Source organism: Argentina silus, assembly GCF_951799395.1.
Source record: "Argentina silus genome assembly, chromosome: Y".
Lineage (NCBI taxonomy): Eukaryota > Metazoa > Chordata > Actinopteri > Argentiniformes > Argentinidae > Argentina > Argentina silus.
The window spans coordinates 10,729,714-10,745,115 of NC_139654.1; the positions used below are offsets into that span (position 1 = coordinate 10,729,714).

Consider the following 15,402-nt stretch of genomic DNA (forward strand, 5'->3'; position numbering starts at 1 on the left):
CCGGGGACAAATGGTTGTGGTCTTTTACGTCTCAGGAATGTGATGATGCGGTTGTGTTGGTTGGTTGGTTTTCTTTGAAACCAAAAGAGTGTGCAAAGCTGTCATCAAAGCAAAATAATCTAAAATATAAAACATATTGTGGTTTGTTTAACACTTTTTTGTTTAATACATAATTCCATATGTGTTCCTTCATAGTTTTGATGTCTTCAATATGTATCTACAATGTAGAAAATAATAAAAATAAAGAAAAACCATTGAATGAGAAGGTGTGTCCAAACTTTTGACTGGTACTGTGTGTGTGTGTGTGTGTATATATATATATATATATATATATATATATATATATATATATATATATATACACACACACACAGTATATAATCCACATCTGATTTCCATATTCACAAATATAAGTATGAAGATTCATGAATTAGATCAGGCCTTGCTGGCTGAATCATGTCATGGCTGTAGTGTTGTATAGTATGAATTTGAACACACTACAAGGAGTATTTAATTCTATAGCCAGCCTATACAATACTCTCTAACTAGACATTGACCAAATAATCTCTTTCAAGTTTTAATTTGTGAGCTTTGAATTAATCACGTTCTGCAAAAACACATTTCCATCAATCAACAAGCAATGTGTGTTATTTCCTTAACTATCTTTGATTGTTGATATAATTTTACCAAAGCTAGATAGTTTATGTCAAATCTGTGGAGTCATGTGTGCTGTTTCCTTGGCATGCGTGATTTGAAAAACATTTTATTCAGCACTGTTGTATTTGTCAACTTGATATTGGTTAAGAAAAATAGCCGCAGATGTCTGCAAAAAGGTGAATTGATGGCTGTGTTCCAAAATGCGTTCTTGCGCTCTATCTTGCGTGCACACCAAGTACGGATATGCGCAGATCAAGTGGTGTTCCAAAGTCAAGCCTATTAAATGTCAAGTACATACTAGTTCTGCTGGCATACTGACGTTCAGTACGGTCTGAAAAACGAAGCACGGTGGCCAGCACTTTCCGTTCCCAGTGATCATTGCGATTTGCACACGAGGTAGAAGAAGAAAGATTTTTTTTCGTCCACATAAACTAAGCCGTGTGTACAAATTTAAATTAGATATATTTTTTTGATTGGGTATTTGTTCGAAATAATTGTATGCACAATTTAAGAAATTATGTATGTTCAGCTAGGTTTAAACAAAAAGAAGAAATATCGACTAACTTAAGCTAGCTAGCAGGTAGGTTAACGAGCCAACGGTATCAGTACACGGAGTTAACAGACCGTTGGATGTAGCTAGCCAAGTATGTTGTTGCTTTAACTATCAACGGAGCTATAGAAGCTTCATTCGCTGTTCCAGGAAGACAGGACATCGAGGCCATCATCACTGCTATCCCCGTCCACCACGCAGCAGTTGTAGCTGGCAAAAGACGTGGATGGCTGGATCAGATTAGTTGGCTACATTCGCTGTGGTTAAATCAATAAAGCAAATATGTTGTAAACACGATGTGTTTTGTGTGTGATTAAAACGATTTGATTTGCTACAAATCAAACTACTATTTGATTTACCCTTACTGTATGCCATGTAGATATTGCAAGCTAGCTGTTATGATCTAAGATCTAGTAATACTACTAACAACATAGCTAATGATAACTGTGAAGAAGCTAGTCAGATAATCATGACATTGCTGAAAGGGGTGCCTTTGCTCGGATCACCACACATTATGCCTGATATAGCTATAAGCAAGAAATCTACCTCGCTATAGCCATCCACTGGAGAGAAACGTTTGCCGTCAGGATTCCTGTGGAGTAGCCCCTTCCCACTACACTCGTCCCGGGCGGGGAAGCCCATTAGGTAACTCCTTCGTTCAGGTGTTTGTGCTTAATGGTTATGCTCACCACTGCGGCCAGTACTGGCCACTCATCCAGACTTTGATCCATACCCTTGATGCTCCTCTGCAACAGTCATGCATGTTGTGTCAAAATAATCTATAAAAATGCCAATGATGACATAATACACGTCCTCCAATGCCAGTGATAGTAAATTAGCCAGCTAAGTTCAGTTAGTTCGCTCGCAAAGTTTGACTGGTAATATTGTCGGGACCCAAGGAAGCAACTTTTTCTGATCTTCATGACTGTCCAAGTGTCAACCCTCACTGACTGGGGAGATGCCCAGAGTTGCGACATTCATGCAATTTGTGTTCGTTCAAAATGAACCATAATACCACAGACCTTTTTGCTATTGGTTCTCTGATAATATGTCCATCATTATATAGGCTACCGGTTGCAAGTGGTGTAATAACATGGTATCTCACCTGCCGGTATGTAGCTCGCCTAATGGCTAAAATGTTGAGATGCCAGCCAGCGTCATATTTATGAATAAGCCTTCTTAAATGTTTTTGCTTTTCTAATAAGGTTATCGAGCAATGTAGAACAGCAATGTACACTCACAGAACACTTTATTAGGAACACTATACTAATACTGGGTAGTGTAATGCATTGGCATTATTACAACTTTGTGTTTCAAATGTATTAATAAGGGCCTTCCCTATTGGCTGTATAAGAGTCCTTAGCTGTTGTGCACATGCGCTGTACTCTGTCTGTTTTGGATATGATACCCATGCCTTCTAATCTATCCAGTTCCTTTTCAACTGGCTCTTTGGGTGCATAAGGCACCGGTCTGGCTTTCCTACAGACGGGCTGGGCTGGGTGTTTGGTTTTACCCTAATAGATGCCTTGAACTCATGGATGGTGTTGGGGCCTTCCTCGAACACAGCCTTGTGTCTCTGTAGCACGGCCTCCACATCCACATCACAATTATCCCCTGCTACTCCAACAGAGAATATGTTAGTCCAGTTCAATCCGATTTTGTCCAACCAGTTACGGCCTAGTAGAGCCGGTCGATCTCCCTTCACAATCACCAGGGGTAACTTTGCTGTCTGCTGCTCATATTGTGCATTCACATTCACTTGCCCTAACAAGGGAATCTTTTCTCCAGTGAAGGTTGAAAGTTGCTCTTCTCAAGGGGTAGGTGAGAAAGTGAGTCTTTGTAAACTATCTCTGACACTAAAGTTTCCAGGTGGGAGAGGGAATACTGGAGGACAGCAGCGATAGCGTCTGAGGTGGACCTGTTGGGCCGGTAGGCATACTGCAGGAGGTCTAGGGTGTCCGGTATGCTGCTCTTAATGTGTGCCAGTACCACTCTCTCAAAACACTTCATGATGATTGGAGTGAGTGCTACTGGCCTGTAATCATTCAGGCAGGCAGGTTGGCTCTTCTTGGGAAGGGGGACGATGGTTGTAGTCTTGAAGCAGGAGGGAACAGTGCTGTGAGTGAGGGAAAGGTTGAAGATGGAGGTGAGAACATCAGCCAGCTCGTTGGCACATGCTCTGAGAGCCCGCCCAGGGATGTTGTCTGGTCCTGCTGCCTTGCGGGGGTTGATCTCCCTCAGGGCTTTGTTTACCTGGCCTGATGAGATGGTTAGTGGAGGGGAGGGGGGTCGGGTGGTCCCGGTGTATGTGTGCCTCCTCTCTGTGCTGTGGCTGGAGGTCTCAAAGAGGGTGTAGAAGATATTTAGGTCATCCGGCAGGCTGTCTGTGGAGCTGATGGTGTTGGTGGTGGTCCTGTAGTCTGTGATGTGCTGCAGGCCTTGCCACATCCGCCGGGAGTCAGCAGTAGAATAGAAGCCGTCCAGCTTCTCTCTGTACTGCTTCTTGGCCGCTGTAATGGCTTTTTTCAGTCCATACTTCGCAGCTTTGTACTCCGTCTCATTGCCTGATCTAAATGCAAGAGAGCGAGCATGCAGCATGTGGCGTACCTGACTGTTTATCCAGGGCTTCTGGTTGGGAAACTTCCTGACTTGTATGGTGGGCACGATGTTGTCGACACAAGTGCTAATGTACCCAGTCACATACTCGGCATAGTCCTGTATGCTGACAGAAGAGTCCTCCAGCGTGGCTGCAGCTTTAAACACATCCCAGTCTGTCCGAGCAAAACAGTCCTGCAGGGTGCTCTCAGTCTCTGGGGTCCAGAGTTTGACTTGTTTAGTGACAGGGTTTATCTGTTTCAGTCTTTGTCTGTAGGCTGGATACAGCAACAACGAGATGTGGTCCGAGTGTCCGAAGTGGGGGCGGGGTGCAGCCTTGTATGCACTGCGTATACTACTGTAAACATGATCCAGTGTGTTCTTCTCACGGGTGGGAATATCCACATGTTGATAGTATTTGGGAAATACAGTCCGTAAATTGCACTGGTTAAAGTCGCCGGCGGCGATAAAAACAGCATCAGGATGAGCAGTCTGTAACGCGCTGATAGCTTCGTGGAGTTTGCTGAGCGCTGCCGTGGAGTTAGCTCGCGGGGGGATGTAAACAGCGGCCAAAAACACAGCAGTGAATTCCCTCGGTAGATAATAGGGACGGCATTTCAGCAGCAAAAACTCCACATCTGGCGAACAGTGCTTGTAAACGGTCCGTATGTCGCCACACCACGAGTTGTTGATAAACACACACACACACACACACCTCCCCCTTTGGTCTTACCGGAGGCTGCAGTCCTGTCTCCTCGGTGTACGGAGTGAGTCTGTAGCTGAATGGCGCATTCTGGGACTTTGTCTGAAAGCCAGGTCTCGGTGAAAATTAGAGCACAGCACTCTCTTATTTCCCGCTGTGTTGTAGTCCTGGCTCTTAGTTCGTCCAACTTGTTTTCCAGAGACCGCACGTTAGCTAGCAAGAGGCTGGGTAGCGGTGGTCGGCTAGCGCGAGCTTTTAGCCTAGCATGGAGCACTCCTCTCTTGCCCCGCTTGCGTCGCTGTCTCCAAAGCGCTCTCCTGGGGTCAGTTAGCTCACTCCAGCTCGGTGCTCCGGGGCCTTCCCGGGGGTGGTGGTGGTGATGGCTGCGGGAACGTACAATTTGATATTCCATATGCAAATCAATTGAATTAATATGTTTTTTAATCATCTGATACAGGGAACATTTGTTTGGTAATCATTAACTCTTGATTGAGAAGTGTTGGAAATCATGATTATAAGAAACAGTTTATTATTGCTATAAAAAATACTGCAGTGTGTTAAATTTACTAATGTGATGGCCTGTTGATAAATGAGAGATGAATCAAGCATTAGTTCCATGGTACATTGGATTAATACATGAAGAGGTAAGGGTCAGGTCATCAAGATGGATGTTGCAACACACGCATAACACAAGAATGATGTAATGGAAAAATACTAGGTGTTAGAAATTATTTTTTATAAAAACAGTTGCATCATAATGCTCAATAGCAGACGAGTAAATAAAGCTATTCAGTTCTTTATTTAGGGTGATTCAATTTACTAATTGTATTTGATATTCCATATGCAAATCAATTGAATTTATGTTTTTTAATCATCTGAAATTTACTAATGTGATGGCCTGTTGAGATGAATCAAGCATTAAATGAGATGAATCAAGCATTAGTTCCATGGTACTTGGATTAATACATGAAGAGGTAAGGGTCAGGTCATCAAGATAGATGCTGCAACACACACAACTTAAGAATGATGTAATGGAAAATATTAGGCTAGGAAAGGACAAATCAGAGTAGGTGTATGTTTTCTTCAGCAGGTCAACTCGTTCCCCAGAGGGAACGGACCGGCGATATCTCTACCTGGAACGGATCGAGTGTCAGGGGCTGGGACCAGCCTAAAACACCAACGAGAGGAGAGCCAAGTCTAAACCGCGGCTCCTCCCCAACCAAATAGCCAATCACAATCATTCTGTTTACTGTAAAATGCCTTGTTTGACTGTTTGAATGCATCCATTTTTGGAAGGTTGGTTACAGATTAACAGCTTGCTGACTGTGATTTTCTTCGCCAAAAGTGGTCCTTGTACAAGTCTAGAATTTTGACATATAAATAAATAGCTAAAAGTAAGAAGTAGTTTGTCTTCTCCTTCAAATAAAGAACACGTTTTCCCACATAGGCTAGGAAAGGACAAATCAGAGTAGGTATATGTTTTCTTCAGCAGGTCAACTGGACCGGCGATACCTCTACCTGGAACGGATCGAGTGTCAGGGGCTGGGACTAGCACACACACCAACGAGAGGAGAGCCAAGTCTAAACCGCGGCTCCTCCCCAACCAAATAGCCAATCACAATCATTTTGTTAACTGTAAATGCTTTGTTTGACATTTTGAATGTATCCATTTTTGGAGGGTTGGTTACAGATTAACAGCTTGCTGACTGTGATTTTCTTCGCCAAAAGTGGTCCTTGTACAAGCCTAGAATTCTGACATATAAATAAATAGCTAAAAGTAAGAAGTAGTTTGTCTTCTCCTTCAAATAAAGAACACGTTGTCACAGTTTCTGATGCACTTTGTTCACACTTCCAGTTTCTTTCAGTTTTCCTGAAAATCCCAGTGTATTGCGTGAAGCCATCTCCATCGCTAATGCTGTTTCACATGCAGTCTTGAATGTTAGTCTTGGTTGCGATGAAAGTTTCCTCTGCACAGCCTCAGCTTTTAACCCACTAACAAAACGGTCACGGAGTGCATCATTAAGATGTGCACCAAACTCACAATGAGTTGAAAGTTGCTTCAAAGCTACTATGTAATCAGACATAGACTCACCGTCTTGTTGATTTCTTTTTTGAAAACGGAAACGTTCCGCGATGACAAGCGGTTTCGGCTTGTAATGCTCACTGAGCACCTCGCTTAGCTCCTCGTAGGTTTGTGTGCTAGGTTTTTCAGGACTGACTAAATTCTTTAAAAGTCTGTAGGCATCCGCTCCGATTACCGACAGAAACGCGCTGACCTTTTTGTCAGTGTCCACCTCGTTTGCGATCATCCACTGTTCCAGTCTTTCCAAGTAAGATTCGAAATCTTCCTGTCCTTCTTTGTATTCAGCTAACGCACCGATTTGGAAACTAGCCATCTTAGCTTGTAGTCGCTTTTAGCTACTTAGCTTCCGTTTGCTAGCCTCTTTCTTTCGAGCTACAAAGTGCGTTTATTGCGTTCTACTTGCTGCAAAGTTGTCTCTCGTCACTGGGATCATCTTTCATTAGATATCCCATCCTCGTCGCCAAATTGTAATATATTTAGAGTTATATATATTCACGGTTTCAATGACGGAGACAGAACATTACGTGGATGCTCGTTTACGGATCAATTTTAAGACAGAGTACAGTGCATGTGCACAACAGCTAAGGACCCTTATACAGCCAATAGGGTGAAACACAAAGTTGGAATAATGCCAATACATTACAGGTAGGGCCTCACTTTGCTCTCAAAACAACCTTAATTCTTCGTGGCATTGATTCCACAAGATGTTGGAAACATTCCTTTGAGATTCTGGTCCATGATGACATGATTGCATCATGCAATTCCTGCAGATTTTTCAGGTGCACTTTCAAACTGAATCTCCCGTTCTACCACATCCCAAAGGTGTTCTTGTAGTGAATGTAATTTACATAATTCACCCTTGTTCTTAAGTGTGGTTCTACACACTGTTATTTCATGCAGTTGTTTAATGTGTTATGCATGTAAGTATGACTGTTCCGGGATCGTGGTCCCTTTAAATAATCTGTGTGTGTGATGACGTTGTGCCCCATGCTTGTTTGGTTACTGGACAGCGCCATTTTACGCTTCAGTGGTTTTTTCTAGTTAAATAAACGAGACACGCATTCGTGTGCTCAACTTGAGAAATTGTCTCTTGCGATTCAATGCAATTTCCACATTCTATTGGATTCAGATCCGGTGACTGGGAAGGCCACTGAACTCATGTCATGTTGGACTTGTCATGTTCATGGAACCAGTTTGAGACGACTTTTGCTTTGTGACAGTGCATTATCATGCTGGAAGTAGCCATTAGAAGATGGGTACATTGTGGCCATGAAGGGATGCACATGGTCAGCAACAATACTCAAATAGGCTGTGGCATTCAATCGATGATTGATTGGTATTAACGGGCCCAAAGTGTGCCAAGAAAACATTCCCCACACCATTGCATGAATGAGAAGGTGTAGAGGTGAGTGTATAATTACATGTTTGTTTATTTAACAGTAGGTGACCTTACGGTGTATAAACCCAGGACATTAAATATATATTTAAAAAAAAAAATTGTGAGATATTATGGGTTGTCAAAAGCCGCAAAACATTGATTAGTGTTAGACCGCAGCCTAGACCGCATGGATAAAAAGTACGAAATACAGGGGCGGGGACATTGCTGTTTAAACCTACCACACACGGACACATTATGATGAATGTATGGAGATACTGACGAGGGGATATTGATACCATCATAATCAATAACGATAGCCATGTCATATTTATCTAGCTACATTTTTAGCTGCCCCTACCACTCTGCGTTTTTGCATTCTTGCCTGTATGATCTTTTAAGTGTTCTTATAGGTATGTTCTTGGAAGAACAGGAGGACGCAGAGCGCAAGAACGCATTTTGGAACACAACCAATATTTATATAACTAAGGCATGCTTGTGATGATGAGCGCTTCTAATTTCCTCAAGTGATGTAGACCAGGCCAGAGCAGCCGAGCGCAGAAGCCCTCCCCAATTCCCCTTTGTGTTTATATATACATGTATGTAATACTTATAGAGGGAAAACTGTCAACCATATCCTAAGTGCAGGACCAAAGAGAAGTAATGTATGCTTTCGTAAGGTTCTTAGGAGACGATATGTGCTATGCTTTACCCGTTTCAAATGTGAAAGATTTGAGACCTCTGCATAAAGCAGATTTTGATAACCAGAAGGTGTATGTAGTTGTCAGAACTGAAGAGAATGGGAGTACAGGCCAGCCGTGCAAAGCACAGATCCTCGCCCTAGCAGGTAAATTCAACGCCATGTCGCCTTCTTTCACATTGCCTGTACATTCAAATATATATTTCATTTGAAAGCGGATTGAGAAAAACATGCTCTCCTGGCTGCTGTCACAGCACTGTCGGTGTCAACTGCTATCTGACAATTATGCTAAAGGGATGCTTTGCTAGCCAGCTAGGTAAACAAGCCCCATACGGTGCTTATCTGTAATGCTAATGCTAGCTAGGTAACTACGATGTCGACATACACATTTCATCTGTAGGGCGATACGTTTGTACGCATTTCACAGTTGTGTGCTCTTGAAAGCTGAAGACATTGATAAGTTCGCTAGTTAGCTAGCTTGCCAACATTACGCACCCATGTTGTTTACCAACATTGGCGTTAGCTAGCTAGCCGGTCCAGCTCGCCAGACCCCATCTGACACATTACGAACCACATGATGTGATGTTGTTGGTGATAAACAGTCAACCATTAATCTATGTACTTTAGACAGCAAGCTGACACTCGAATGTAATACTGGTTAACGTGTTGACAGCTGAATGATGCAGTGCATTACGCTAGCGATCTAAATAGCCAGCCTCGGTTTTGGTGTGTGTGAGTGAGTGAGCGACTGTATTGGCAGCTGTTATAACAGTCATGTCAATAACGTTTGCTTGACACCCACATCAGTGTAGCGTTATTGTATACTAACCGGTGCATGGCAATGCATTGTTTAGGCTAGCTATATAGTATGTGTACACTTGCCCCTCTCAGCGGGGGGTGTTTAGATAGCTAGATTACTAATCCCCGTATCTGAACAGTCTGGGTTTAAAGGTCCAAATGATCTCAGATTCTTCTTACGTCTGTTGGGTGTGTGCATTAGTGAGCCCTGTTATTCCAGCATCAGATGGACTTCATGGAGGCTGTTAGACATATAAACCATGTACCAGATTGCAAAGGAACTTTAAGGATGGGGAAACTCCCAGCTCCACAGGCAGATACACATACACAGTCAGTTGTAAGAAGCATCATCCTAACTGTGTTGTTGTGGTGGTGTGTTTGGCAGAGAACATAGAGGAGTTTGAACACAGTATAATTAAAAAAAAGATGAAAATCCCAAAGATGTCGACGAGGAACGTGGGAAATTCAGTGGAGAACCACTTTGGGGAGGAGGGACTACCACTGACACATAAAAAGGTGAGCTGAATGGTCCTAACTCTGATATGAGAGAGAGGTGTTACCTCAAGATTGTGTTAATATGTTGATGTAGTTGACTAAAAGACAGTCCCCATGCTATTTTTTTAAGATTGATAAATTCTGGATTAACACAAATTCAGCACTCTGGCCAGCTGCCCTGCTACTGGTAAATCCCCTGATCTGCTCTTCCCAGAACACTGTGACTCCACTGCTCCCAGTGCCCACTCTCTGCTTCATCCAAACCATTAGCTCCTCAAATCCCTCCCTTCTGTACAGCCCCTGGCAGGGGGGAGGGTTGTGTGGGTTTGAAAAACAAAACAACTAACTTTGTAGTGAAACATGAATTGCACTTGGCTGAGAGAGCAAAGCTGGGGATGTTTTTGATTGACATGATGACTGTGTCGTTGCAAAGCACCATGACACACACACACACACACACACACACACAATTAAATTAACCAAGTGATACTGTCACTCTCTCACAAACAAAACATTTGTTTTTGTCATAATGATGAACCATCATGACCTGTTGTCTCTCCAGGCCCAGTCGCAGGACCATGCTCGCTCCACCTCCAACTCCTCCAAGAGCCTGGCTGCTGTGGTGGCTCGCCTGGAGAGGAATGCAGCCAGCTCCAGTCTGGAGGGAGAGGAGGACATGGTAGAGGAGGACATGGAGGAGGGGGGGGGGGAGCGGGAGGGGGAGGAAGAGGAGGAGTGTCAGGAGGAGGAGGAAGAAGAAGAGAAGGATGAGGGGGAGGTGGTGGTCCCCAGAGTGCTGTACGAGGAGCTGGTCCTCAGCTATAGACAGCAGGAGGAGGAGATGAGGAGGCTGCAGGTGGAGCTGGAGCGGACACGCCGGCAGCTGGTCCAACAGGCCAAGAAGCTGAAGGAGTACGGCAGTCTGCTGACCGAGGTCAAGGAGCTCCGAGACTTCAACAGGAGGCTACAGGACGTGCTGCTGATGAGGCTAGGCAGTGGTGAGAGGCACACACACTCAAAATACACACACTCATACACACACACACACAGTCCCCACTTCCCACACTAGTCATTAATGAATTTGAAAATGGCTAGTGTTAAGTGCTTGTTGGAGTGGTGTGAATCAGGATGGCACCTAGTGCCAGAACACACACATTCCTTTAATTTCTTTAGTTTCTCTGAACTGTACTGTAGAATGATGACATCATTATGACAGCTGCAGCAGCAGTAGCATGCCAGGCTGCCAGCTGCATGTGTGCCCGTCCATCCCTGGTAGCCCTGGGGTGGGGTCGGGAGGCTGGTGGAGGCTGGAGCACTCTATTGGACAGGCTAAAGGTTAGACGGTCAGTTCTGGTTAGGAATGTAGCGGTGCGCTGGGCTGGGCTGCACTGACCGATATTAAAATTCATCAGCTACATGAGGCTTAGTGTAGCCCGCCGCCAAGCCAGGGCAGCTTACTGGGCTAAAATAACCCCTATCTCTCGACACACGTGAACACAGAGCAACACAGGGAAGTCTGGCTGGGGCTAACACTAACGCTGCGGCTAACACTGGGGCTAACCCTAGCGCTGTGGCTAACCCTAGCGCTGTGGCTAACGCTAACACTGCGGCTAACGCTGGCGCCACGCTAACACTGTGGCTAACACGGTGGCTAATGCTAACGCTGACACTGCAGCCAGGCACTGGGCCAACACTAAGACTAGAACACCCCCCTCTTCCCCCTCCCTCCCTCCCTCCCCCCCTCCCCAGGACACAGAAGGACTCAACCTCTGGCAGGATGTTGGATTCTACTATACTCTATTCCTGCACTAAACTGTAGTTATGTTGTGTGACAAGATACAATCGTTTTTTTCCATAGAGACCTTCGAAAACTCATGCTTTTCACATTCACTCTGATGTCTCAGAAAAGATTTTCATTTAGAAACGATGTGGTCATAGTAATAATGCATACCGTAATTTCCGGACTATAAGCCGCTACTTTTTTCCCACGCTTTGAACCTCGCGGCTTAAACAATGACGCGGCTAATTTATGGATTTTTCCCGCATTCACAAGCTTCATGCCGCCAAAAAACTGAGCAAAAAACACGTGACGGTGCTCAGTTTTTTGGCGGCATGAAGCTTTCATTAGACCAATGAAATTGCCGAACGGGTTAAGGTGAAACAATGTAACTGTTTAGATTAAATCGAGCGCGCTCAAACTTCCCATCATTCTGATTACGGTAGTCATTGTGTTGTTGACGAGAGCGACAATGAAAACGATCCAACATCGGATGAAGCAATTCTGAGGCTATTCAACTCCGACACCGAAGGAGATGACTTCAGTGGTTTCAGTGCACAGGAGGAGGAAGATAGTGACCAATGACTTTCTTGGTAGGCTACTGTTTACCGCTAATTTTTTATTTTTGTTACAAGCCGTGTTTCGTTACAGCCTGTGTAAAGTTCATTTGTTTCAATGTACCGGTAGGCACCTGCGGCTTATAGACGTGCGGCTTATTTATGTTCAAAATAATTATTTTTTAAAAATTCAGTGGGTGCGGCTTATATTCAGGTGCGCTTAATAGTCCGGAAATTACGGTAGTTATAATCTCAACATTACTTCTCTAATTTTCAAAACAAATGTTGGTCTAGCTTGTATAGCTTAATTTTATTTAAAATTGTCTGAATTGGATATCCAACGAGTTTATTCAGCCCAAGACACCAGCACTCGCCACTTGTATCAATGACAAAATCACTGAAAGCTTTGTGTGGTGATAATTTCTTTATTTACGGTCTTATTCGCATGTTTTCAAATACTGCTAAGAAATCAATACTTTTTTGAAGGTTGTATTGTGGAAGGGTGTTATTCCAAGAGGGTTTACACAGTTTTATTAATGCAGATAATAATATTTGCACGAACAAACTGGGGTCTCTGCAGAGTAATCCAAAGAAGTTATGATCATGTCTCCTCATTATATACATAAACAGGTGAACAATATCCACCCTTTGGCCCAAAACCCATTGGCTCACAAAAATTGGATCAGGACATTATAATTTCGACATCCTTGTAATTTTGGCAAAAACATAATAGTTGCAACATCATAATAACTTGTTTTTCTTACTCTTGTATCAATAACAACATCTGGATCCTATTAACCATTGTCATAAGCGATTTCTAAGAAAGGCTATCACTGAACTTTCTGTCACCTCATTCTGAGATTTTCTCCCACATATTCCCCCCTCTGGGACTGGAAAGTCCCATCAGCCACGGAAATCATTCATCATTAAAAATAAAGGTATTAAACAACTATGTGGGGGGACATGCAGCGTTCGGCCTGTAGAGGGAGCTACAGGACCGTGGCCAATGGTCGGGCCAGTGCCAGGGGTCGTTCGAGGCCCTTAAGGGTGCTCTTTGTGGAGAAACGGTCCTGTATGCGCCTGATTTTAACCTCCCTTTCTCCCTACAGACGGACGCGTCGGATAGAGGCCTGGGAGCAGTGCTGACCCAGCAGGTGGAGGGGGCTGACCGGCCGGTGCTGTACCTGAGCCGCAAACTGTCGGAGAGGGAGGGCCGGTACAGCACGGTGGAGAGGGAGTGCCTGGCCATCAAGTGGGCGGTCGGCGCCCTCCACTACTACCTGCTGGGTCACGCTTTCACCCTCTACTCCGACCATGCTCCCCTCCAGTGGCTCTACCGCATGAAGGATGTGAACGCGAGGATCACCCGGTGGTATCTCGCGTTGCAGCCCTTCAACTTTTCGGTCATGCACAGACCGGGGGCGCAGATGGTCGTGGCAGACTTCCTCTCCCATGCAGGGGGGGGGGGGGGGGGGGGAAGTAGGTTGTCGGCCGTCGTGTCCCTGGCCTGTGTCGGGCGGTGGGGGTATGTGGGGGGACATGCAGCGTTCGGCCTGTAGAGGGAGCTACAGGACCGTGGCCAGGGTTACGGAAGCGAGGCTGGTTGCGCACCGTAAGATGTGTGTGCCTCTGCTTTTCAGTAGGAGAGTGGCGGTGAAGAGAGAAAGTAAACCACTAAGTTTTAAGACACGCCGACTGGAAAGTCGCGGAGAGAAAGTAAACCACTAAATTAAGACTGACAATAAATGGGTTGATTCCCAGTCCACTACCTCTGTGTCCGGACCTTTGTTACAAACTAGAAATAGCTTCAGCAATCAGCTGGGTATTTGCAGATATGACATGAGTCATGAATAATGAGTGTATGAGAGTAATAGACTCAACAATCAGCTATCCCTTATCTGTTGCCAAAGTCCATCCCACCTGGGCAGCAAAACGCTAACCCCTGATATCAGTGATCATCAGAAAGATGACTATCACTTGGATGGAGGTTTAACAACAGATTTGAGCACTGCCTGGGAAACATCCTCTCCCTGTTTGGCGGGAAGTAGGTAAAACCCTAGCATTGCTCCTTTCCCTCAATATTAAGTCCAGTTTAATACTGACAACATTTTCATAATTTGTTGTTTATTTTTGTTATGTGGGATATGTCAGTGTAAGTACAAATACACTTGGAAACAGTCTTCGGACGATGGTCAACATGCTTTTTCAGATGTCAAGTTTATTGGTTCCACCACCTACTGGCCCTAAAAACACCAGGCAACTGCAGTGCCGGGCCAGAGCAATAGAAACTTTGTAGTGGCATATCCTCTTTGCGCGCCGGGGCAAATCCTCTTCACTTCTCCTTGGAGATATGATTGTCCCCCAGTGTCCTAACAGGCGCACAGTCCCTCCAGTCCATGCGACATCTCAGCCCACAGACCCTTCGACTCTCAATATTTTCACCAGCACACTTTAGTGGATCACAACATGGAGGACTACACCGAAGTGTCCTGATCATCCTCGGTGTCATCATCATCCTCACCCCCCTCTGACCGTGGCTTTGTTGGAACCCAGTCGGGAACGGGGTACAAGTCAGGCTGTTAGAGAGTTTGACCATTGGACTGCGTCACCATCTGGGAGCTCAATTTCGACACCACAACCTTGCGGAGGATTGGAATACAACAGCAAAAAACTAATCCCATTATGGCTGTACAAACTACCACAACCATTCCCATGTTTGCCACTGCAACACCCCATTTACCCAAATTAAACTCCAACCAAGTGAACCAGTCCTCCCCGCCCCCAGAGTGATCCTTCACCTCTTGCCTAAGGTTTTTAAACTTAGTCATGGCAGCAGAGAAAGCTCCACCTGGAGCAGTGTTATTGGGGATATAAGTACAGCAATACTCTCCAAAAAACATGCAAACCCCCCCCTCTCTCTGCCAGCAGCCAGTCTAGGGCCTGCCTATTCTGCCAAGTGTGGTGGAAGTCGAGGATTTACCACTCTGTACTTTAGCTCTTCGGAGGTAAGAATCAAGAAACAAGTCCTGAGTAGCCACAATATATGAGTCCGGTATTTATTGCTTGCAAACAAGAGACAAGAGCATAACAGCAGCCCAGCGTAGATCCGGGG

At 44.7% G+C, this 15,402-nt stretch overlaps 1 protein-coding gene across 2 annotated transcripts in view; it reads left to right on the forward strand.

The window, feature by feature from the left end:
* Positions 1 to 7,651: 7,651 nt before the first annotated feature.
* The window catches only part of LOC310823835 (BEN domain-containing protein 5-like), a 32,256-nt gene continuing 24,505 nt past the window's right edge, over positions 7,652 to 15,402 (forward strand). The window contains exons 1-4 of one of the 2 annotated variants that reach the window (XM_083696708.1): positions 7,652 to 7,993; positions 8,745 to 8,810; positions 9,847 to 9,977; positions 10,519 to 10,954. In XM_083696708.1, coding sequence (XP_083552834.1) covers positions 7,978 to 7,993; positions 8,745 to 8,810; positions 9,847 to 9,977; positions 10,519 to 10,954 — 649 coding nt within the window. In that variant the 5' untranslated portion in view covers positions 7,652 to 7,977. Of the gene's footprint in view, positions 7,994 to 8,531; positions 8,811 to 9,846; positions 9,978 to 10,518; positions 10,955 to 15,402 lie in introns of those variants that run through there. The other variant, XM_083696707.1, reaches the window with a different exon arrangement.